Source organism: Rana temporaria, chromosome 1, assembly GCF_905171775.1.
Source record: "Rana temporaria chromosome 1, aRanTem1.1, whole genome shotgun sequence".
Lineage (NCBI taxonomy): Eukaryota > Metazoa > Chordata > Amphibia > Anura > Ranidae > Rana > Rana temporaria.
The window spans coordinates 238,966,846-238,991,542 of record NC_053489.1 but is presented as its reverse complement, the minus strand read 5'-3'; the positions used below and the strand labels follow the sequence as shown (position 1 = coordinate 238,991,542).

The following is a 24,697-nucleotide window of genomic DNA, read 5'->3' as shown; positions in this document are numbered from 1 at the left end:
GAATAAAATCTGTGAGTGTATAGCCCAGTGCTCCTAGTGTTCAAAAATGTTACTAAGCCCAGGACCCCGCATTCACTATATCTGGTCTCCCACAGTACACAGAACATGGAAATGCAATTATTTTAGTAATTTAAAAACTGCTAAATACCTTTTCTCAACAGCTCTCTATAGCAGTCTTGTGACTTATTTCAAGGCTTATGTCAAGGCCGAGCACTGCGTAAAGCTTGTAGGAGAAGTTTTCATTCTCCTCTGACTGTCTTAGGGGTCTGCATGACCCCTCATCCTTCGTCTGCACAGTGCTGATTGGCCCTGTGCGGATCATATTCACCCCCCACCCCCCCCCCAAAAAAACTGAGCATGTGCAAAGTGCCCTCAAGGCTCTGTACTATCAGGCGAAGGATTGGGGACTGTGGAAGAAGAGGATCAGAAAAGATGGGATCAAACGGCCTTTTTACACAATGCAGAGGATTAACCCCACAGTGAGTCTAACAAGCATGCTTTACTACATATACAGACTGATTTTACTGTTGTGGGTTTAGTAACACTTTAATAAATACTAATCTAAACTGTAATATGTTTACAGTGTCTAAACTATCAAATAAAAATGACCATAAGTGATACACTGGATTTGTAACAGTCCTAATCTACTGTATCCAAATATTAGGACAAATAAAACTGCATATCATAATAAAAAAATTAAAAAAAACTGAAACAATTCTTCCAAAAATGTGTTCTTGGAAATAATTTGCCCAGTGCAAACTGTGGTTAAACTATTTACATGAACTCCTCTGTGTCTTCCACCTATTTTGGAAATTGCTCACCACATTGCACACCCTAGCATGGGTGCTCAACTTGTGGCCCTCCAGCTTAAACAGAACTACAAATCCCATGAGGCATTGCAAAGATAAATTACAAAAACAGAGAAAAGTTACACAGCAGGTGGAGGTAAACAAGTTGTGCACCCATGCCCTAAAGCCGGGATCTCCAAACTACAGCCCTCCAGCGGTTGCAGAACTACACGTCCCATGAGCCATTGTAAAACTCTGACCATTACCAGACATGACTAGGCATGATGGGAATTGTAGTTCCTGAACAACTGGAGGGCCATAGTCTGGAGACCCCTGCCAAGGTGTAAGAACTCACCAGACGGTATTGATCACTCATCTCTAAAATACTCAAAATTCCTGTTTTAACTGGATCCACTCCCTTCTGTCCTTTTTCTTCATTTGGTGTGCGTGCTCTCCTATCAGTAGCAGCTCAGAAAAAAAATATGGATAACAAACTTGCATAGCCTAAAACCTTTTTTAAAATTGTATTAAACTAATATAAAAAAAGAACTTGCAGTACTATTTAACAAATGCCTTATTGCACACTGCTACCTCTGTGCGTCAAGAATATGGTATTCTGTATACATCGGGAGCAAACTGATGTCACAAGTGATTATAGGCCACTTGCACTCCTTTACTCCCTGCAGCAATGGATCAATGCCATAGTGATCTGTTGTAGGCTAATTGCAGCCAGCAATAGATTACTATTAGAAGTAAGCTGCTGCATGGGAGAGATTTTACATGCATATATACACACACACACATTATCAATCAACTGTGTTTACTCTTTTTAAATTATAATCACAAAAGAAAATACCCAAATGACCCTGACCAAAAGTTTACAAGTTCTTAATATTGTGTATTGCCCCCTTTTAAAATGACAGCTTGAAGTCATTTGTGGATGAGGCTCTTTATCTTCTCAGATGCCCATTCCTCTTGGCAAAAAGCCTCGAGTTCATGTAAATTCTTGGGCTGTCTTTCATGAACTGCACGTTTTTGAGATCTCTCCAGACTGGCTCAATCATATTGAGGTCAGGAGACTGAGATGACCACTCTAGAACCTTCACTTTATTCTGCTGTAGTCAATGACTGATCGACTTGGCCCTGTGTTTTGGATTATTGTCATGTTGGAATGTCCAAGTACGTCCCACGCGCAGCTTCCTGGCTGATAGATGCAAATGTTCCTCCAATATTTTTAGATAAAATACTCCTTTCATCTTGCCATCAATTTTGACCAAATTTCCTGTGACTTTGTTTCTCACATATCCCCAAAACATCTGCGATCCACCTCCGTGTTTCACAGTAGGAATGGTGTACCTTTCATCATAGGCCTTGTTGACTCCTCTCCAAATGTAGTGTTTATGGTTGTGGCCAAAAAGCAAAGTTTTGGTTTTATCACTCCAAATTACTTTTTGCCAGAAGGTTTGAGGCTTGTCTCTGTGCTATTTGGCATATTGTAAGCGGCTTACTTCTGGTCACTTACCATGCAGCCCATCTTTCAGAGAGTCCCGTATTTCACCTGAAGGTATTTGCAGGTTTTTCTTTGCATCCCGAGCAATTTTCTTGGCAGTTGTGGCTGAAATTTTAGTTGGTCTACCTGACTGTTTGGTTTCAACAGAACCCCTAATTTTCCACTTCTTGATTAGAGTTTTAACACTGCTGATTGGTATTCTCAATTCCTGGATGTCTTTTTATATACCTTTCCTGTTTTATACAGTTCAACTACCCTTTCCCACAGATCCATTGACAATTCTTTTGCTTTGCCCATGACTCAGAATCCAGAAATAGTGCAGTTCTGGATGAAAGATGCAAGGGTCTGTCAGGAGTCCAGAAACTCATTGACATTTTTTTAAAAGCTCCATCAGTTGAAGCACGTTTCCACAAAATATGTATATAGTACATTTCCCTTCCCTTATTAAGCCCCGGGTCCCAACAGAAACATAGGATGATCTGGGTGACATTTACGCTACCTGCAGCATAAAATAGTCATGTAAGTGAACTTTATGTCCTTTGAATTTTTAGTGATTGGAAAAACTGTGGAACCTTATCCAACCAACTCAGTGTTATCTTATGGTTACACTAACCATTTACATTTGTGATGCAATGTCAAGGAATAAGGGTCTTCCAAAGTAAAATGCATATGTTCACTTTGAGCTTTACTATTCTGCTACATTATATAGAAGTCACACTAATGTGATATCCTTTTAATCAGTAAACTTTGCTGAATTTTAAATACTGAGGGTACACAAATTATCTAAAGGTAACATTTGGAAAATGCATTTTTCTAAAAAAATATAAAAATCCTATTTATTACCAATAAAAATGAAAGAAATAAACTTTATGTATATCCAAATTTGCTTCCAAATCCAAGACCTGTCTGTTTGTTTGTAAAAAAAACTGTGTATGATACGTTTAGGGTGGACTACAGAGACTAAAAGGTATAGTGTGTGAAACTGACTCCTTGCTGAAACAAACAAAACATGCTATGGAAGTTTAGGGAGTTTAGGTAAAACAAAAGCCTGGGGACTGAAGTGGTTAATTACTGTCGTTCCTTTTTGCTGACGTTTATATAAAACAACACCTGATTTATTTTTATTCTTTGTTGGCTTTTATAGGATTTTACCTGTTTTCTCCAAATCCTTCGGATCCAGTAAGTTGTAAGCTTTTCCAAAATATTTTCTGCAATCCATTAAAAGCACATTTTATAACTGTAACAAATTAGATTGTTTCCAGTCAGATTAATGATCGTGCCTTTGCTACCCTTTTATATTGAACTATAAGTGTTTTGTTTTTTTATAGATTTTTTTTTTGTTTATATTCGGTGACCTAAGGATAAAATATGTGCACAAACTACACACATTTTTCATGTGGGGACTCAAATCGTGCGGTCACGCAGGTTTGTTTTTATCCTTAGAGGGGTTGTAAACCCTTGTGTTTTTTCACCTTAATGTTTCCTATGCATTTTAGGTGAAAAAAATCCCCCCCCCCCATTTTACTTGAGCCCTGGAATTTCAGCCCTCTGCCCAGGGTTCTCAGCACTTGATTGGATTGATTACAGCGCAGCCATTGGCTCCCGCTGCTATCAATCAAATCCAATTACGTGGGCACCGGGGGGGAGGGGGGGGGAACAAGTCATACATTCGGCGGCTATGGACGCCGAATGATGGACTCGGAAACGCGCCCGCAAGGTAACCCCCCAGGAGAGCGCTTCTCTTATGGGGTTATCTGATTCAGGGACGAGCCACTTAGGGACCCCAGAAGATGGCGTTCGGGGCCACTCTGTGCAAAACGAACTGCACAGTGGGGGCAAGTATGACATGTTTGTTATTTAAAAAATAAAAAATGTAAGCTTTACAATCACTTTAAGCCCTGGTTCACACTGATGCAATGTGGAAAACTCACAAGATTCACTGCGTTTCTTCGCATTGCACTTCATAGCAATCGCACAGCATCAGATCTCCTGTGGTGTTAGACTAACAATACCCTGAAACGGATTGCAAAATGCATTGTGATTGCAAGAATCCAGGCGATTCAGGTGCAGGGAGAAAAGCGATCTTTTGGTGTGGATGCGACTTGAGACGTAAAAAGTGTTCCTGTGCGAATCGCATGCGATGACCCACACGCACTAGTGTGAACCCAGGCTAAAGATGAGGCTGGCTTCACACCTGTGCGCTGGAGCAACGTGTGGTGATGTTCAATTTAAGCCATAGTGTGTTGTGGTACCATTCATTTTGAATGACACCCCAATGTACGGTGGTATTGTATAAATGATTCTACAGGGGGATATTTACAATTAAAAGTAGGAGCATAATGGCCCATTCACACAGTTTGCGCTGTCCAGCGTAGTCCCAATGCAAAGACAAGGCAATTTTCAAAGTTTCCTATGTGTGCGTTGAATAGAGTTGCATACAGTCTTTAGTGCAACAAGTTGCAGCACAAACCACTGCATTCCAACACCCCTGTGTTTAAAACAAATACAATCCCCATTGTAATAATCTAACAAAAAAGTAAACCATGTATCCTCCCAACACACACCAGAGCCATGTAATCAATGTGGCTGCAGACACATCTTGCTTTAGTTTTCAGGGCACTAAAAGTAGCTTACCAGTTCGTAGAAGTGGTGGCTGCCTTCATTTTATTTATTTTTTATATAGGGCATTTTCAACTAGTACAGAAGCTACCTGTTGCTCTTGCAAGAAATGCAGTATACTAGTCACTTCCTTCGTTTCTTCTTGTAATCTCCCCATTCCCAAGCATAGACACAAAAGGACAGAACATGTTTTATGTGCAAGATCAACAGGTGAATAAGGGAAAAACCAAATGCAGCCACAACATTTTAAAGACTGTAAGCTGCGGTAATGTAAAAGTTTATTTTTGGATACAGATACGCTTTATTCGTTTTGGTTATTGTATTTTATGCAAATATTATATAGACCGTCCTATTATATGTTTAGTGAACTTTTGTTTTATTTGATTTGTTTTTCATGAGTATTGTATTTCTGTGCTCCACATCCTTTCTAGAGTATTAGCAATTTTTACTAGTACCAGAGCCGTACCCTTGTGTTATTTGTGCTGTTTTGCAGTACATTATGTTTCATTTTTTAACAGTCTATTTTCAGGTTGCTTCATTGGGGTTGATTATAAAGGCAAATAGACTGTTTACTCTGCAAGGGAAGTTGCACTTTGCAAGAGAATTTGACCCAGAGCTTAGTGAAAATGTATTTAGCAAAGAAAACCCAATCGGCTGTTCTTCACCTCACTTAGTAAGATTTGGGGAAAATTCCCTTGCAAAGTGCAACTTCTCTTGCAAAGTGAACAACCTATTTTTCCTTTAATAAAGCAACCTTTATTGTATTTATCAATGCTTGCTGCATACTTTCCGACACAGGGTTTTTATATCACAGTGCCTGGAAGTCTAGCCGTCTATGTTGTGTATAATGAAGGGTTTAACTTGAGCTCATTACACGGAACAATCCGATTGTTCAATCTCCTACCAGAAATGTTTTAAATTGTAATATGAAAACCTACCTATCTAATCATTTTGTTTTCATTTAGGCAGGCACTTGCACTACATAGTTGTTGGTTGATCGAGAGGAAACTGCACAGTCAGATTGTAATGTGTGTAGTGAGCTTTACCTATTATTAATTACTATGAATAGGAACAAGGCCCCTTTCACATCTGGCGATTTGGGATCGCAGGCAGAATTGCCCTGATTCTAATGGCAATTCCAAATTGCACTGCAATAGTGAAAAACGCACCGTGCGTGTTTGGGTGTCATTTAATTTTAATGGCACCTCAAATGCAGTGTGATTTTTTTGCTATGCATGTCGCTCAATTTATTGTGCACTCTATCCCAAACTGCCAGATGTGACCAGGGCCTTAAGGAAACAGAAGGGAATGCTTTTGCCTCTTGCACAATTAACCTATGCATGCATACCAGACATTCCTGACAAAAAAAAATGCAGGGAAGGGTTGCACATCACTTGTGCCTATTTGCAAGTATGCACACACAATAAAAGAAGTGTGGCATATGCACATATTTACACAAATACAAAATTACTGGCTACAGCCTGCTGTCGGCTGAAAACAGGTCACAGTGCAGAACAAATGAGATTTGGCTGCACTCCTCATATAATGTAATACTGATACAGGAAACTATTGGTGGTGAAACAGCACACAATTGCTTCTAACTAACTGTGCACTGTTTTCTTTATCGTTACATCACGGGACACAGAGCGGCATTCATTACTATATGGGTTATATGGAGTACCTTCAGGTGATGGACACTGGCAATCTCAAACAGGAAATGCCCCTCCCTATATAACCCCCTCCCATAGGAGGAGTACCTCAGTTTTTACGCCAGTGTCTTAGGTGTTGGTCATGGTTTAGCTTGCCTCCGCATCCTTGGGATTAGGTGAGCTAACCGGTTCTGTCCAAAGGCCTCAGCGCTAAAGTGGTCAGTAACCGGGCCCCAAACCCTTGGGGTATAGCCCATAATGCTTTTCTTTTTAGAGAGCTGGACCCTGGGCCCAGAACTTAGAAACCTTTGGGGGCCTAATGTTTCTGTTGCCAGGGTGCTATATGGGCCCAGGACAGTGGATCCTTCATAGGAACCCAGGGCCTGAAGGTCTAGACATCCCCACGGAGATGGGGGAAGATTGGGCCTCTTGCTTGGCAAAGTCCTGCGGCATGGAGCAGGTAAGTGAGGGGAAAACTTGCGGAACTTGGTTCTTAGCAGGTTTTTTCTGGGGGGTCACAGGGGACATGCCTAAAGTTATGCGCTGCATCTGGCAAACTAGTCACATATCTTAATGATAGGATGGCTCTATGTGTATTATTCCCCATAAGAAGTGATCTCCCTTGTAGTGTTGGAAAAGCATTGAGTGGGGCCTGTGTGATATAATGTGTATGTGTGTGTCGGAGAGCTGTGCTTACCTGCAAGCCTCCAGGCGATGCTCCATCAGTCTTCCTCCTCTGAGCCTGCAAAGCAGGCAAAACGCTGACCTCCTCGTGGTTCCAGCTGGAGCAGAGAGGCTCCCTTCCCCCCGACCCCCCCCCCCTATCGGCGGGCGCGCGCGCGCGTTCACGTGTTATAGGCGCAATTCGCGCCGTTTAGCTGAGGGGGGAAGGGCGGGTCAGTGGCTTAAGGAAGGGGCGGCCCTTCCTTTTTCGTTCCAAACAGCTCATTCGATACATTGGAACTGGGGAGGAAAGACCAGAGCGGCAGCACGGGGCGCCGAGGACACACAGTGGCCAGAAAGGATATTGCAGTCTTCAGAAGACTGTTTTCAAGCCTAGAAATAGGCTGTTTCTTTTCCATCTCATAGTTTTTCTTTGCAATACTACTCAGGGGGACAGAATGCTTTTTCTTTCCTGGATTTGAAACAAAAAAAAAAAAAAAAAAAGAGACAAAGATTGAAAAAAAAAAAAAAAAAAGTCATCTAGGGGAGAGGAAGCATTTTTTATCCCCCAAACAGGTGTTTGGGCAATTAACTATAGTTCCAAGTACCAATAAGCTAGCAGGTGTACCTCGGTATTGTACCATGGCATCCGGGTCAGAGGGTACGAGGTGGGGATTCCCCCAGAGAGTCTGAGGTCTCGGACAAAGTTATGCCGCTGCTTTCCCCTCAGGGAGCCTTGGGGCCATCGGGATCTGGGGCTGGAGCTGGCGCGGGTCAGTCCAGCCCTAAGATAGTCACGGACGAGGTATTACTCACCTCTTTAAAAGAGATGGAGAAAAGAATGGGAAAAATGATAGCCACAGCTATGCGGGGCAGTAAACGGATTAGATCTCCGTCGCCCGAGCGCGGACCCTCAGAAGAGGAGGTCCTTTCCTCAGGGGAATTGGACGACCTCTTGGACAAGGACCAAGTAGGTTCAGGGATCGAAGATCCGGATACAGAGGAGTCTGGAGCAGTCTCCCAAGGGGAGAGCTGGTGGATTCAAGCCTTAACGGACTTGGTCCATAATGCATTTAACTTGCCAGTACCAGATCTCCAGGTATCGACGGTTTCAGCTTTGGGCTCACTGAGGGCGCCTCAAAGCAATGCAGTGTTTCCGATCCACCCTCTACTAGAGGGAGTTTTGTTCCAAGATTGGAACAAGCCAGATAAAATCGTCTTACCACCTAAAAGATTCTCTGCCCTATATCCTATGGAAGATAAATTTTCCAAGAAATGGGCTACTCCTGCAGTGGACGCAGCCATCTCATGTATTAACAAATCATTAACATGCCCTGTAGAAAACATACAGGTATTCAAGGATCCAGTTGATAAACGCTTGGAAGCACTACTTAAGAACTCCTTCACTACTGCAGGGGCAGTAGTACAGCCAGCTGTGGCTGCGATTGGGGTTGCTCAAGCATTATCTGATCAAGTTAAGCAGATGCTTAAACTTATTCCTGCCCAGCAGGCAGAAGAATTTTCGGATGTCCCTAAAGCCATTTGTTTTACGGTAGACGCAATTAAGGATTCTATCCAGCAAGCGTCACGTTTATCGTTATCCCTTATCCATATGAGAAGACTCTTATGGTTAAAAAGCTGGGAGGCCGAGCCCCCATGCAAGAAGCTCCTGGTAGGGTTCCCCTTCCATGGAGGACGACTCTTCGGAGAAGACCTAGATAAATACATTCAGACCATTTCAAACGGCAAAAGTACTCTCTTGCCAACTAAGAAGAAGTTTCAGGGGCCTGCGTTTAAACGACAGTACTCCCCTGGGCAGGGGCCCTCTAATGCCAAACAGTATCGACGGCCTCCTGCGAAAGCAAACTTCGGCTTCAACAGCAAGTCACAAGGACAGGCTGCTAGAGGCAGAAAGCAGTGGTTTCGCAAACCAGCAAAACCAGCCCCCAAGCCGACCTTATGAAGGGGCGCCCCCACCCACGAAGGTGGGGGGAAGGCTGCGACTCTTTTCAGAGGTCTGGGAAGCCAGCATTCCCGACGAGTGGGTACGGTCTTCCGTGGCCACGGGCTACAAATTAGATTTCCTAAAGTTTCCTCCTCCTCATTTTCAGGCGTCGAGGATTCCAAACGATCCGGAGAAGGGAGCCGCATTAATGTCGGCATTAAATCATCTACTTTCCCAGGAAGTAATAGTAGAGGTACCAGTCCTGGAACAGGGGCTGGGTTTCTACTCCAACCTATTCATCATCCCAAAGTCCAATGGAGATGTCAGGCCAATTTTGGACCTAAAGATGGTAAACGCATACCTAAAAGTCCGCTCATTTCGGATGGAATCCGTGCGGTCAGCTGCTGCCACACTCCAAAAGGACGACTTCATGGCGTCCATAGACATAAAGGATGCCTACCTTCATGTTCCAATTTATCAGCCACATCAAAGATATCTACGCTTCATGGTGGCTTCACGTCATTTCCAATTCGTGGCGCTTCCCTTCGGGTTGGCTACGGCCCCCCGGGTGTTCACGAAGGTCCTAGCTCCAATCCTAGCCAAGCTAAGGATCCAAGGGGTCACGATCCTAGCATACCTGGACGACCTCCTAGTCATAGATCACTCGTCTCCCGGCTTGGAGCGAGCAGTGGCCCTCACGGTCCAATACCTCGAGAAGTTCGGCTGGGTCCTAAATCGAGAAAAGTCAGCTTTCCTGCCCACAAGGCAGTTGGAATATCTCGGCATGAGATTAGACACAGAACAACAAAGAGTGTTTCTACCTCTGAGGAAGGTCAAAGCCATCAAGGAATTAATCCTACTGGTTCTAAGCAAGAAGGAACCGACTATTCGCCTATGTATGAGGTTACTAGGCAAGATGGTGGCCACATTCGAGGCGGTACCATACGCCCAGAGCCACACTCGCATCCTGCAGGCAGCCATCCTGTCAGCATGGAGCAGAAGGCCACAGGCCTTGGATATCCCGTTGCCGCTCTCATCAAGAGTCCGACAAAGTCTGTGTTGGTGGTTAGACCCTCAGAATCTACTGAAGGGGAAGTCTTTCAGCCCAGTGGCTTGGAAGATAGTGACCACAGACGCCAGCCTGACGGGCTGGGGAGCAATTTTGGATGGTTGCACTCGCCAAGGTACTTGGGCAAAGCCAGAGAAGCAGTTGCCCATCAACATCTTGGAGCTCAGAGCTGCTCGACTAGCCCTCAGGGCTTGGACGTCAAAATTGCAGGGGTTCCCGGTGAGAATTCAATCAGACAATGCCACGGCCGTGGCATACATAAATCACCAAGGGGGAACCAGGAGTCAAGCCGCTCAGAGAGGTGAGCTTGATTCTCCTATGGGCAGAGGCTCATGTGCCCTGCATATCGGCAATATTCATTCCAGGAGTGGACAACTTTCAGGCGGACTTCTTAAGCCGCCAGACTCTATTGCCGGGGGAATGGTCTCTGCATCCACAAATCTTTCAAGCACTCTGCCAAAGATGGGGAGTGCCGGACGTGGATATCATGGCATCGAGACTCAACAAGAAGCTAGACAGGTTCATGTCCCGCTCAAGGGATCCGATGGCCTGCGGAACCGATGCGTTGGTTTGCCCTTGGCATCAGTTCAAACTTCTTTATGCGTTTCCCCCGCTCCAGTTACTACCCCGCCTGCTGCGCAGGATCCGGGTGGAGCACATACCAGTCATCCTGGTAGCTCCAGCATGGCCCAGAAGGGCATGGTACTCACTAATCTTAAGGATGGTAGTGGGAGACCCTTGGACTCTTCCTCTACGGCCAGACCTGCTATCGCAAGGTCCGATCCTCCACCCTGCCTTACGGCATCTAAATTTGACGGCCTGGAAGCTGAATCCCTGATTCTCAGGGGTAGAGGTCTGTCTCAGAGAGTAATCTCTACCCTAATCAGAGCCAGGAAACCGGTCTCTAGGGTGATTTATCACAGGGTCTGGAAGGCCTATGTAGGCTGGTGTGAGTCCAAGCTATGGCTTCCTCGCAAGTTCACCATCGATAGAGTTTTAAGTTTTCTCCAGCTAGGAGTGGATAAAGGATTGGCATTAAGCACAATCAAAGGACAGATTTCGGCTCTGTCAGTGTGGTTTCAGCGGCTGCTGGCCACCCACTCGCTGGTTAAGACCTTCCTTCAAGGGGTCTTACGTATTAAACCTCCAGTTAAATCCCCGCTTTGTCCGTGGGATTTAAATCTTGTTCTGTCAAGTTTACAGAAACAACCGTTTGAGCCGTTGGCTGAAATTCCTTTGGTTTTACTGACAAGGAAGTTAGTATTTTTGGTCGCCATAGTTTCCGCAAGAAGAGTATCGGAACTGGCGGCCTTATCCTGTAAGGAACCATATCTTATTTTTCATAAGGACAGGGTCGTTCTTCGCCCTCATCCTTCCTTCCTACCGAAGGTTGTATCCAGTTTTCATTTGAACCAGGATTTGGTATTACCATCCTTCTTCCCTAAACCTACTTCCAGAAAGGAAGGGTTGCTGCATACCTTGGATATTGTCAGGGCCATGAAGGCCTATCTTAAAGCTACAAAGAAGATCCGGAAAACAGATGTGCTGTTCATTTTACCGGATGGGCCCAAGAAGGGGCAGGCAGCTGCAAAGTCCACCATTTCTAGGTGGATTAAGCAATTAATCACTCAGGCCTACGGCTTGAAAGGGTTGCCTCCTCCAGTATCATTAAGGGCTCATTCTACTAGGGCCATGGGCGCCTCCTGGGCAGCACACCACCAGATCTCTATGGCTCAAGTTTGCAAGGCGGCAACCTGGTCTTCTGTCCACACGTTTACAAAATTCTACCAATTGGACGTAAGAAGGAATACTGATACAGCCTTTGGGCAGGCAGTGCTGCAGGCTGCAGTTTGAGACCTTCGGATTCCGGGGGCTCCTCTTTTTTGCGTTAAATTTAAAATTTAAGATTATTTTTCTCAACTAAGTTGGATTTATTATGATTTGAGTATATCTCTAAATTAAATCCTTTTGTCTTGGAGATGTTCTCCCTCCCCTCATTGTAAGCATTGCTTTGGGACATCCCATATAGTAATGAATGCCGCTCTGTGTCCCGTGATGTAACGATAAAGAAAAAGAGATTTTTAATACAGCTTACCTGTAAAATCTTTTTCTTGGAGTACATCACGGGACACAGAGCTCCCACCCCTCTTTTGGGGGACCATTTTGGGAGGCATACTGCTTGCTACAAAACTGAGGTACTCCTCCTATGGGAGGGGGTTATATAGGGAGGGGCATTTCCTGTTTGAGATTGCCAGTGTCCATCACCTGAAGGTACTCCATATAACCCATATAGTAATGAATATGCCGCTCTGTGTCCCGTGATGTACTCCAAGAAAAAGATTTTACAGGTAAGCTGTATTAAAAATCTCCTTTTTACTGCTAATTTCACCACCTATATTAAGCCAATGACATTGATGAAGTATGGGAATGTGTTCCTATGAGGGCAATCACATTGGCATCCTGTCCTTTTGTGTATGTGTGCTGCAAGATTGGAAATGACCCAACCCGCAGCTGATTTGTTTTAGGAAAAGCATGATTTGATAGGTCAGATAGGGATGAGTTCAGGGGACATCTGAGCTCATCTTCATCAAAGCGTAGTGGAAAATCTTTATTGGACAATAAACAAATGATGTATAAATACAAATCATTATAGAGTCCTAACAGCTACACAAATCCAAGCAGCTGGGTAGTAAATTGTTTCATCGTTTTTTTCCTGCCTATTACCTAAAAGGTTGCACTGATGGGCTCCCAAAGAAATGTAGCATACTACATGTATGAGATCTACAAAGAATGTATTTTTGATTAGCAAGAGTGTGCTGCTTTAGTGCTAAAATTGGTGTTGACTTTTTTTAGAAACATGACCACCATGAAGTATCTTGATAAATTAGGGATGGTGTACGAAATAAATGATTTTCCCTAACATTGTTTTTTTTTTTTAAATCTAATTTAGTAATCGAGTTGAGCTTCTTAATGTGTTAAGAACTATGTTATTTGCATTGCCTATTCTATTTCGTGGGAAGAGAGGATTAATTTTCCTTTTTGTCTTTTAGTATTTCAGCACACTGGAAAATAGTCTTGTGAGCCTATTCGTTCTTCTGACTACTGCCAAGTAAGCACCTTTATACCTTTCTGTTATGATTTCACAGAACCTGCTGTTCACACTGATATTAATACACCTTTTTATCATAGTTTTCCAGATGTCATGATGCCAGCTTATTCACGCAACCGGTGGTCCTGCATCTTTTTTATTGTTTACTTATCAATTGAACTGTATTTCATCATGAATTTGGTGAGCTTGGACCTTGTCGTATTATTTCATTCAAATTATGTCATTGCTGCATGGCTTATTTTTTGTAAATATTGAAAACTGTTATACTTTTACCTTTTTTAAAGTGGTATTTGAAGTCATTTATTTAAAAACTTCTGACAGGCAGGGTTTTTATAACGCATGAGACCCTAGTTTCTTAAATGCCTCCCCCCTGCCTGTCAGTGATAATGTGATCTGAACCGCACATGCACAGCTCATACCACATTTCCGACACGCGGTGTGCGCCATGGAGATGTGGCTCCCGTGCGTACATATGGGGATGGTGTCTGGCCATTCATGCAGTCGAAGAGACATACTGTAGCTTGGAAGTAAGAGCAGGTGAAGATGGAAGCGGTGCAAGCAATGACACCACAGCGCTGGAGGACTACATTTAACAGGTATGTCTGTCATAATGTGCCGTGCATGCTAGCCCATCATGGCATAAACCTGCAGGGGGCACTTTATTTTTATTAAACATTTTTTGCAGACTTTAATACAGCTTTAAATAAACTAAAGGATTTTGGGGGCTATCCTTCTAATGACACTGCTTTGCTTTTGCTTACTTTTATCGAAGGAGTTTTGTAGTTCTTTTAATCGAACAGCCCTGGTAGCCCATAAGGGGTCATTAGCCGAAGGCTCTTTATTTTGTTGATGGTTCTTGCTAAATTCTGTACGTCATGGAGCACTTGAAGGTCTACCAGTAGTTTTAACCTGGTAGCATTGTGTTAATTTTTTACAAGAAAGTATATGGCTGCCCCAGCAGAAGCATTTTCTGGCTCTTCTGAAATGATGCAAAACTCTGTATCGACAACGGTTCAGTATACTACAACAGGAACACGCCAATAAACATTTTCATGTTGGCTTGAGATTCACGTAACCACTTCCCGCCCGCACAAAGTGGCTCTTAATTGCCGGGAAGCCATCTATATACGCCTCCAGCCACTGGGGGGCGCGCGTGCGTGTCACCGAGATGCCGATGTGCGTGCCTGGCGTCCGCGATGTACGCCAGGTACCCGCGATCGGCAGTGACAGAGCAGGGACGTGGAGCTCTGTGTGTAAACGCAGAGCTCCACATCCTGTCAGGGAGAGGAGACTGATGCTGTGTCCCTTTGTACATGGGGACACAGCATCGGTCACCTCCCCCAGTCAGTTCCCTCCCTCCACAGTAAGAATCACTCCCAGGATACACATTTAACCCCTTCCTCGCCCCCTAGAGTTAATCCCTTCCCTGGCAGTCACATTTATACAGTAATCAGTGCATATTTATAGCTCTGTTCACTGTATTAATGTGAATTGTCCCAAAAATGTGTCAAAAGTGTCCGATGTGTCCGCCACAATATCGCAGTTCTGACAAAATTTGCAGATTGCCGCCATTACTAGTGTAAAAAAATAAATAAAAAAAGTCAGAATTCTATCCCCTATTTTGTAGCCACTATAACTTTTGCGCAAAACAAACACTGTACGCTTATTGCGTTTTTTTTTTTTTGTTTTTTTTTTAATGGGATATTTATTATAGCAAAAAGTAAAAAAATTTAGTTTTTTTTAGTTTTTTTCCCCCACAATTTACACTTTTTTTTTGTTTGTTTATAGCGCAAAAAATAAAAACCGCATAGGTGATCAAATGCCACCAAAAGAAAGCTCTATTTGTGGTTAAAAAAAGGACGTCAATTTTGTTTGGGAGGCACGTCGCACGACCGCGCAATTGTCAGTTAAAGCGACGCAGTGCTGAAAGCTGACATTTTGCCTGGGCAGGAAGGGGGTATATGTGCCCAGTAAGCAAGTGGTTAAATGTTTTCTTTTGTTAAACCGTTTCTGTTTGAAATATTAAGACTATGAGACTTATCGTGCAATATCTAGTGTATACCTAACTTTGTCATAAGGTCTTACAGTGACAGTTTAGGAATATCCATTTTACAGTGAAAAAACAATGTGGCATTGCAACTGGGTTGATTTTATATTAATTATTTAAGAAGTTTTAAGGTAATATTGTTTGGTTCACGTTCTAATTTTATATTCCTCAGCTTTTGGCGGTTGTGTTTGATACATTCAATGACATAGAGAAAAAAAAGTTCAAGTCTCTGCTTTTGCACAAGCACACAGCCGCCCAGCACAGCTACCAGCTACTGGTTAACCCACAGGTATGAACAAGAACTTTAAGCGATTAATGAATATAAAATGAGTGAATTGATTTTATTAAAAAGAATATGTGACCCTTAAAGCCTAAATGCAGCCAAAATAAAAAGCACAAAAATCTGCACAAGGGACAACTTTCAGTCTGTAGGATGTGTTCCTTGTGCTGATGCTTTATTTATTAGGTAAAATCCTCTGTCCGGGTCCCCCCCGCAGTGGGGGTAATACAACTAAGGGGCTGTCACAGGCCCACCCTATGCCATTCCTTTCCACCCAGCTCTGCGATTCAATGCAGCGGGTACTGCAGCTTCTTTTTTCAAATTCTTTATATTTACATATAGATGAGTAAAACATCCATCATGGCAGAACAATAAAGAAGGGATCAACGTCCCACATGCAGTATGTACAATCCCAAGTAACATTGTGGCATAAAAAAGATACCAACAGGACAAAAATAAGTTAATAATAATAATAAATAAATAAATAATAATAATGTGCTAAACAGAACATCTCTTTTCGAGGAACTAAATATTATGAACAATTCACTCAAAATTATATTGCAGTTTTTGAAGAAAAATAATAAAAACAGAGAAGATAATGGATGCCTACGGGAGCTGGAAAGAAAAGGCACAGCAGAAAGGGAGAGAGAAAGGAAAAAAAAAAAGGGGGGACAGGAGGAAAGGAAAGCCAGGGTGATGGTGAACACCTATACATCCTCCAGAAGGGCAGAAAGGCTTCACTCCCCAGAGTAAGCCTCTACAAGTGCCTTACCCTCTTCCAAATATATAAACATGTTCCAATATAACCAAGTTTTAGAATATTGCTCCTGTTTTGGGCAGTGAGAACTAGATCCTCTAGAGTGTTAACCTTTCTGACTTTAAGTCACATGGCTATAGAGGGGGGATTAGGGTCTCTCCAGTGCAGGGTGATGCAAGCCTTAGCGGCATTAATCATGTCATGAAGAACAGATTTCTTGTATGTTTTAAGAGGAATTTGGGAGCAGCAGAGCAAGAAGGCAGGATCCTCCGGTAGTAGGAAATCAGTAAACTATTGGGTGATCTTTTGTACCTCTAGCCAAAATTGCCTAAGTCCACAGCTCCTCCTGACATCTCCAGCAACAATCTGAGGCCTTAGGAAAGTATGTAGGATTGAAGGGGTATGGTAACAACGTGTTAGTAATTTTGTAATTGGTTTCTTGGACACGGGTACATATGGAGGATTTCAGAGCGAGATGTATGATAATCTGATGTTGGGCAGATGTAAAGGTTCTATCAGGGTCTCTCTCTTTCCCATTTGCTAAGGCTAGACAAAATCTTCCGGGGGGGGATCCGTAGTGCATGCATCTTAGAAAGGGGACGAGGCAGAGGGTCATTGTTTTTGCAGTACAATTCAAACACTGTCAGCGGACATCGGAAATTTGCCAGTTGATCCAAGGTTCAGAGATGATGAAGCAACTGTAAAGCTTCCCAGAATTTTAATGAGAAGCTTGGAAACAACCTCTCTCGATAAGACCCCGAAACAGGCCAGGCTCTGTGCCTGGGGGAAAGCAAGGATTCCACAAAATGGGAAATAATGGGGATTGAGCTGAAAAAAAACTCAGTCCAAGGAGCTGACATGGACAATTTTTAGAAATGTTGGTAAAGCAGCATAACACCATAGCGCCCTGCACAGGGGAACCGGACTATACAGTTGTTCAATAGTCCAGCGCTTAAGTTCTCTGTGCCTACATCAGTCAATCACCCTTTCAAGGTAAGCGGCTTGGTAGTATTTGAATGCGTCCGGCACTGCTACACCTCCTTGGTATTCAGGCAACGTCATAAGGCGTCTACTTAGTCTGGGTCATTCATTCATTCATTTGACGGAAGAAGGCCGAAGGAATATGGATGGTCCGTGTCTGAGAAAGATACAGAAACTTAGGTAGGATACTCAGCTTAATCATATTACAAAGGCCAAACCAAGAATGTAAGCATTGATGCCATTTCTCTAAAAGACTGTGGACTTTACTGAGTAGAGGGGGGAAATTTAAGGTGAAGACATCCGCCGGGCTTGGGGGGATGTAAGTACCTAAATATTTCGCCCATTTGTAGTTAAAGTTAAGTTGTAGAGTCCTAAGCAAGGGGGAAGGGCAACCCCCATAGCTTCAGACTTGGTGTAATTTATTTTTAAGTTTCATGATGCCCTATAATTATCAATTATCAGACCACAAGTGATAGTGGTGGACTTTGACACTACTTCCAGAGTTCAGTTTCTCTTTAAAGGAGCTGTAAACAAAACAATTTTTTTTGCTGAAATGACTGTTTAGAGACATAATAGTTAACTGATTCCTTTTAAAAACAATTAAAATGGATAAAAATCAATCATATAATGTACCTGTAGTTTCTAGTTTAGTTTTTGCTTGTTTCCTGCTTCTCTGCTGTACAGAGCCAATACAGGGCAGTGATGGTTTGGAAAACAAAACTGATTGGTGCTGTGGGGTTTTAGACACACAGTAATCGCACCTCCTTGAAGTTAGTGACCACAGAGAGAAAGCTCCCAGTACTGTGGTCATCAGGAAACAGACAACCAGGAAGTGTGGAGATCAGAGAAGAATTACAGCAACTTGAGAGCAAAAACTAACAATGAGGACATGAAAACGGCACTGCATTAAGGTAAAGGAAGCTATTGGATAAAAAAAAAATCCTTTACAAACCCTTTAATACCATTTATGTGCCGGACTTATGTCTCAAACAAATGACTAGGGTTTAGATTTTTTTTTTTTTTGGTAGAAGAGGCTTAGTGTGCCTCTTCTGCTAAGAAACTTCTTCCCTTTTCTTGGGCATGCATTGTGCAGTATATAGTCTTTGTCCACACTAGGCATCTGTAAGAAGCCAAGAATCGAGCTGGGTGAAGTGTAGTATGGTCAGCTCTAGAGGACGGCAAACTAAGAGGTCTCCCATAATATACAAGTATGCCGTTTCTGTGGTTGTAAACCTCAGACATCAAATATGAACTAGGCATATCCTGCTATTGTATGTACCTGTCTCAATCCAGAGCACTACTTGTCATTTTTTTCTGCTGCTTCGTTCCTCTGCTATCTGCATGAGTCACTTCTAATATGTTTTCCAAGAGAAAAAAGGTGACAGGGGAGGAATCTACAGCAGATTGACATTCTCAGTTGTGTTCCTGTGTGCTGCCCTCATCTGCAGAGTGCAATTGCAGCTCCCTGTCCCCTGTTTTCTGACAGCTCAGTCCAGCTTTATAAATTCTGGGCTTTTTTTTAACAGAAATGAGGAAATGCTGGGCTTTTAACGGATGTAGAGAAGAGAATAAACAGGTACAGTTTATGTAGGAGTATTTCATCTGTGTATCGCCTGAGGCCAGTCGTCACTTCACTGGGTATATAGAAGGGTTTACAGCCACTTTAAAGTGGAAATTTACCCATAACAACTTGGTAAATAATGTTCTTTAGCAAGAAACATACATTCCACATCAATAATTATGCTACCAAAATGAGTGTGTGCTGTAAATTTCCTCCATCATTGTGCCTACTTCTCATGCCTTTCGGCAGAGTGCCAAAAAAGAGAGAGCAACTGAACATGTGCAGAAGCAGGGTGAGACAATGTATTACTGGATGGCTCTTTACCATGTGATCAGCCGTGTCCAATCACGGCTGATCACGATGTAAACAGGAAGAGCCGTCGATCGACTCTTCCTCACTCGCGTCTAACAGAGGAGAGCTGATCGGCGGCTCTCCTGACAGGGGGAGTTCGCGCTGATTGTTTATCAGCGCAGCCCCCCCCCTCGGATGCCCACACTGGACCACCAGGGAGGGCCCCCCAGTGCCCAATATAGCAATAATGTGCAAAATCGCAGAGGTGATCAAATACTACAAAAATAAAGCTCTATTTATGGGAACAAAATGATAAAAAAATAGTTTGGTTACAGTGTAGCATGATTGTGCAATTGTCATTCAAAGTGCGACAGCGCTGAAAGCTGAAAATTGGCTTGGGCAGGAAGGTGCGTAAGTGCCTGGTATGGAAGTGGTTAAACAGTTCGGGCACTTATTTTTAATGTTTTACATGTACTGGTGTGCTCACAAGTTCACATACCCTGGCAAAATTGATGGTTTCTTGGCCATTTTTCAGTGAATATGAATAAAACAAAAACATTTCACTTATGGTTAGTGTTTGGCTGAAGCCATTTATTATCATTCAACTGTGTTTTTCTCTTTGTAAATCATAATGGCAACAGAAACTACCCAAATGACCCTGATCAAAAGTTTACATACCCTGGTGATTTTGGCCTGATAACATGCACACAAGTTGACACAAAGGGGTTTAAATGGCTATTAAAAGTAACCATCCTCACCTGTGATCTGTTTGCTTGTAATTGGTGTGTGTGTGTGTGTGTGTGTGTGTATGTGTGTGTATATATAGATATAGATATAGATATAGATATAGATATAGATATATATATATATATATATATATATATATATATATATATATATATATATATATATATATATATATATATATATATATATATATATATATATATATATATATATATATATATATATATAAATATATAGGTCAATGAGTTTATGGACTCCTGACAGACTCTTGCAGCTTTCATCCAGTGCTGCACTCATGTTTCTGAGTCATGGGGAATGCAAAAGAATTATCAAATGATCTGTGGGAAAAGGTAGTTGAACTGTATAAACAGGAAAGGGATGTAAAAATATATCCAAAGAATTGAGAATGCCTATCAGCAGTGTTCAAACTCTAATCAAGAAGTGGAAAATGGGGGGGTTCTGTTGAAACCAAACCACAGTCAGGTAGACCAACTAAACTTTCAGCCACAGCTGCCAGGAAAATTGTTCAGGATGCAAAGAAAAACCCAGAAATAACTTCAGATGAAATACAGGACTCTCTGAAAACATGTGGAGTGACTGTTTCACCATGCACAATAAGGCTGGATTCACATCTATGCATTTTTAGTTCTTTTTGCATTTTGTAGATTTGCATTACAGCCCATTTAACATGATTTCCTATAGAACATTTTCTGCAGAGCAAATCTGCAAAATGCAAAAGCACTAAACATGCAAAGGTGTTTATCAAGCCTAAGGAGGCACTTGAAGAAAGATGGGCTGCAAGGTCGAGTCGCCAGAAGAAAGCCATTACTAGGCCAATGCCACAAAGTATCCCGCTTACAATATGCCAAACGGCACAAAGACAAGCCTCAAACCTTCTGGCACAAAGTCATTTGAAGTGATGAGACCAATATTGAGCTTTTTGGCCACAACCATAAACACTACATTTGGAGAGGAGTCAACAAGTCCTATGATGAAAGGTACACCATTCCTACTGTGAAACACAGAGGTGGATGGCTGAGGTTTTGGGGATGTGTGAGCTACAAAGGCACAGGAAATTTAGCCAAAATTTATGGCAAGATGAATGCAGTATGTCATCAAAAAATACTGGAGGAACATTTGCATCCATCAGCCAGGAAGCTGCGCATGGGACATACACGGACATTCCAACATGACAATGATCCAAAAATAAAGTGAAGGTTCTGGAGTGCCCAACTCAGTCTCCCGATCTCAAACATGCAGTTCATGCAAGGCAGGCCAAGAATTTACACAAAAGACTTCAAGCTGTCATTGATGTTAAAGAGGGCAATACACGGTATTAGGAACTGGGGTATGTAAACTTTTTAGCAGGGTCATTTGGGTAGTTTCTGTTGTGATTATGATTTAAAAAGTGTAAACAGCTGATTGATAATAAATGGCTTCAGCCAAACACTAACCATGAGTGAAGGAAACGTTTTTGTGTTATTCATATTTTCTGAAAAATGGCCAAGAAATCATAAATTCTGGCAGGGTATGTAAACTTATGAGCACAACTGTATATAAACCATATTTATCGGCGTATAACACATACTTTTTCCTTCTAAAAAAATGAAAGGATAGATGGTGCCTGTGTATTATACGCCGATATATATATATATATATATATATATATATATATATATATATATATATATATATATATATATATGTGTATGTATGTGACACAGGAGGAGCAGTGTATGAGAAGGGGCTGGCAGTGTTTTTTTTCCCTAAGTTTAGAGTATGCTGGCAGTGCTGTCCCAGGAGACTGGGGTCTTCTGGGAGTGCAGGGGGGCTTCATAATAAAAGGGGGCTGCATAATGTGCAGGAGTCTGTGTACTGTGCAGGGGGCTGCGTAAAGTTTTTTTCCTGAATCTCCCCTCTTAAAGTTGGGGTGCGTGTTATACACAGCCAGCGATAAATACTGTGCGTGTGTATATATGTGTATATATATATATATATATATATATATATATATATATGTGTGTATATACACCTGCTAAAGGAGGCCAGCCTGAAGTGATCTAGCAGGACTTATTCTGACTAAAGTTCCACTTTAAGGTCCCGTTCACTTCTCCTGCATCTGCAGGTTTGCTGCAACACATGACAATGGAAATTCCATTATTCCCATTCACATCAATGCAACATGGTGCAGCATAGTGCATTTTTGCCCAATTGACTTCAATGGGGGCACATGAAAAGTACATGCATTTTTTTTATGCGTTTTTGGCAGTGTTTTGTGTTTAACCTCTTCAACTCTGGGCCTATACTGACACGTCTCTTTTACATGTTAAGATCGACATTTTGTTGCTGCAAAATTATGCAGAACCCCCAAACATTATGTATTTTTAAGCAGAGGCCCTAGAGAATAAAATAATGGCTGTTGCAATTTTTTATGTCACATGGTATTTGCGCAGTGGTTTCTCAAAAAATTCTATATGTACTAAGATCCAGGAGATGAATTATAAAATATTAACAAGATGGTACTATACACCACAGAGGCTACATACATTTAATCCTGAAACACCTGATCGTTGCTGGGACATATATTTTTGGTCATGTCCCAAAATAACACCATACTGGAAGGAAGTACGGAACATTATTCAAAGATTTTCGGAGTACAGGCTACCGGAGGACACAGCCTTTTTTTTTGTTATGGATATCCCTGTCAAAAAATATAAAAAATCTATCGTACAACATCTAGTAAACGTGGCCAAAGCATGTATCCCACTTGGGTAGAAAAATACGTTGCCTCCCACGGTTGGATGCTGGTTCCATAAAGTGGAAGAGATAAATAGGATGGAAGATCTCACACTTTTAGCACAAAAGCAACAAGAAAAGTACTCAGAGGTATGGAGACAGTGGAATATGTTTATTGCTTTTGAAGAAGGTCTGATCTTGCTTAACTCATGATGGTCAGACATAAATATTACAACCAAAATTAGCCAATAACTAGTATCCATTTACCTATTCAGGGTATTTCCTCCCCCTCGTTCCCCTATCCCTTTTCCTCCCCTTTAATTAAGTTTTTTTTTTTTTTTTTTTTTATATTGACTTTTTGTTTGTTTTGGTTTATAACAGAAAATGGATAGGGCTATTCCAGATACAGCGAATGGGGGTGGTCCCCCTGCTTGCTGTAACATCGGCATGGTGTCCTCAGGGGTGCATGGAGGTCACTAGGAAGGATGTGATTATCATTTTGTGATTAATGATTATGTCTGTTATGTTATTGATTATATATGACTGTTATGAGAACCTGGACTAGCCCTTGGTGGTAGAAATAAAGGATTTGAAAAAAAAGAAAGACCAATTAAAGCAAAATGTGGTCTAACAAAATACTGACACAAGGGGGTGATCCTGTTTTTTTAATTTTGTTGTATCTTTAACTTGGATGTTATGAGTTGCATTAGTAAATACAGCTGGATAAAACATAAACCGTGTCAGTCTTCAAAATGTGATTATTTTGAAGAGGGAGGGGGGATTATCTTCTATACCCACTGTGTGTGTATGTATATGTAATTATATATATATATATATATATATATATATATATATATATATATATATATATATATATATATATATATATATATATATATTTTCCGAGGTCACAGATAACTATTTTTGGGCCTCATGCACAGAGGGCGCTAAAAATAAAATAAAGCTGTCAAAACGTGCTTTTAGAAGCGTTTTGCATTGGCGTCAATGCGCACTTAGCCGTGTTAGAGTTTTTCTCTCCGTTCTTCTAATTTCCACCCCCAAATCCAATTGCAACGGATTAAAAAGGCATTTTTACAGCTGTAACGCTGCTGCTCCAGAACGCACTTGCCCTGTTTTTTTTGTTTTTGTTTTTTTTATTTGTAGCTTGAAAACGCCTATGCCACTTACAGCTCCTAAAAGCCTATGTGTGCATGGACACATAGAATAACATGGAGAGGTGTTTTTAAGCTGTAAAAAAAAATAACGCCTGACACCCTAGGAGCATCTGTAAAAGCATCCAGTGTGTAGAAGTTTGCTTTTTTGTTAGGAACTGAACAAAAACAAGATTAAATTATGGATGAATTTTCTTTTGAAAGTGATGTCAGATAAGCACTTTAACCTGGAAAGCAATTTATTAACCTGTTTTAATCGATGTTATGCTTTTGGGGTTCACACTTCATTTACAGCAATATATGTTATTGTAGGGCCCCCAAGGAATCTCATTCCGTAATTTTGATGGCATGATGAGGTACTACAAGCCCGGCATGTCGGCTCGCGATCGATACCTTTGCTTCAGGGCCTTGAAACAGAGCAGCGCAGACCATCTCCGGTAACTTTGCTCAAGTTTTTTAAAGAGTAAATATTCATTTTAGGGGCATGTTCTGAAAGTTGGTCAAATGCAGGCACATTTCTTGATGTGGATTACCTCAAATTGTTGTAGTTCTAAATCTTCCTAGTGGGTGTAGGAACTGGACAAATGTGGATCAGATTTGAGCAGTACAGGAATAATGGAAAAAAACATGAATTTGGCAGCATGTGAGAGGGTCAGTTTTGTAACATGGGAAAGTGTTTTTTAAAAAAAGCGGATCAAATATACTGAGAACAGGCAAATGATTAAAGGGAACATTGTTTAAAAAATAAATGACTTTCCTTTTTTTTTTTCCTT

The 24,697-nt window shown here is 41.8% G+C and overlaps 1 protein-coding gene across 1 annotated transcript in view; it reads left to right on the top strand.

Moving 5' to 3' along the window:
* TPCN1 (two pore segment channel 1) overlaps positions 1-24,697 on the top strand; it is a 138,708-nt gene that overhangs the window by 40,318 nt on the left and 73,693 nt on the right. The window contains exons 8-12 of the mRNA XM_040351920.1: positions 3,443-3,477; positions 13,294-13,352; positions 13,433-13,532; positions 15,572-15,688; positions 24,237-24,361. Coding sequence (XP_040207854.1) covers positions 3,443-3,477; positions 13,294-13,352; positions 13,433-13,532; positions 15,572-15,688; positions 24,237-24,361 — 436 coding nt within the window. The remainder of the gene's footprint in view (positions 1-3,442; positions 3,478-13,293; positions 13,353-13,432; positions 13,533-15,571; positions 15,689-24,236; positions 24,362-24,697) is intronic.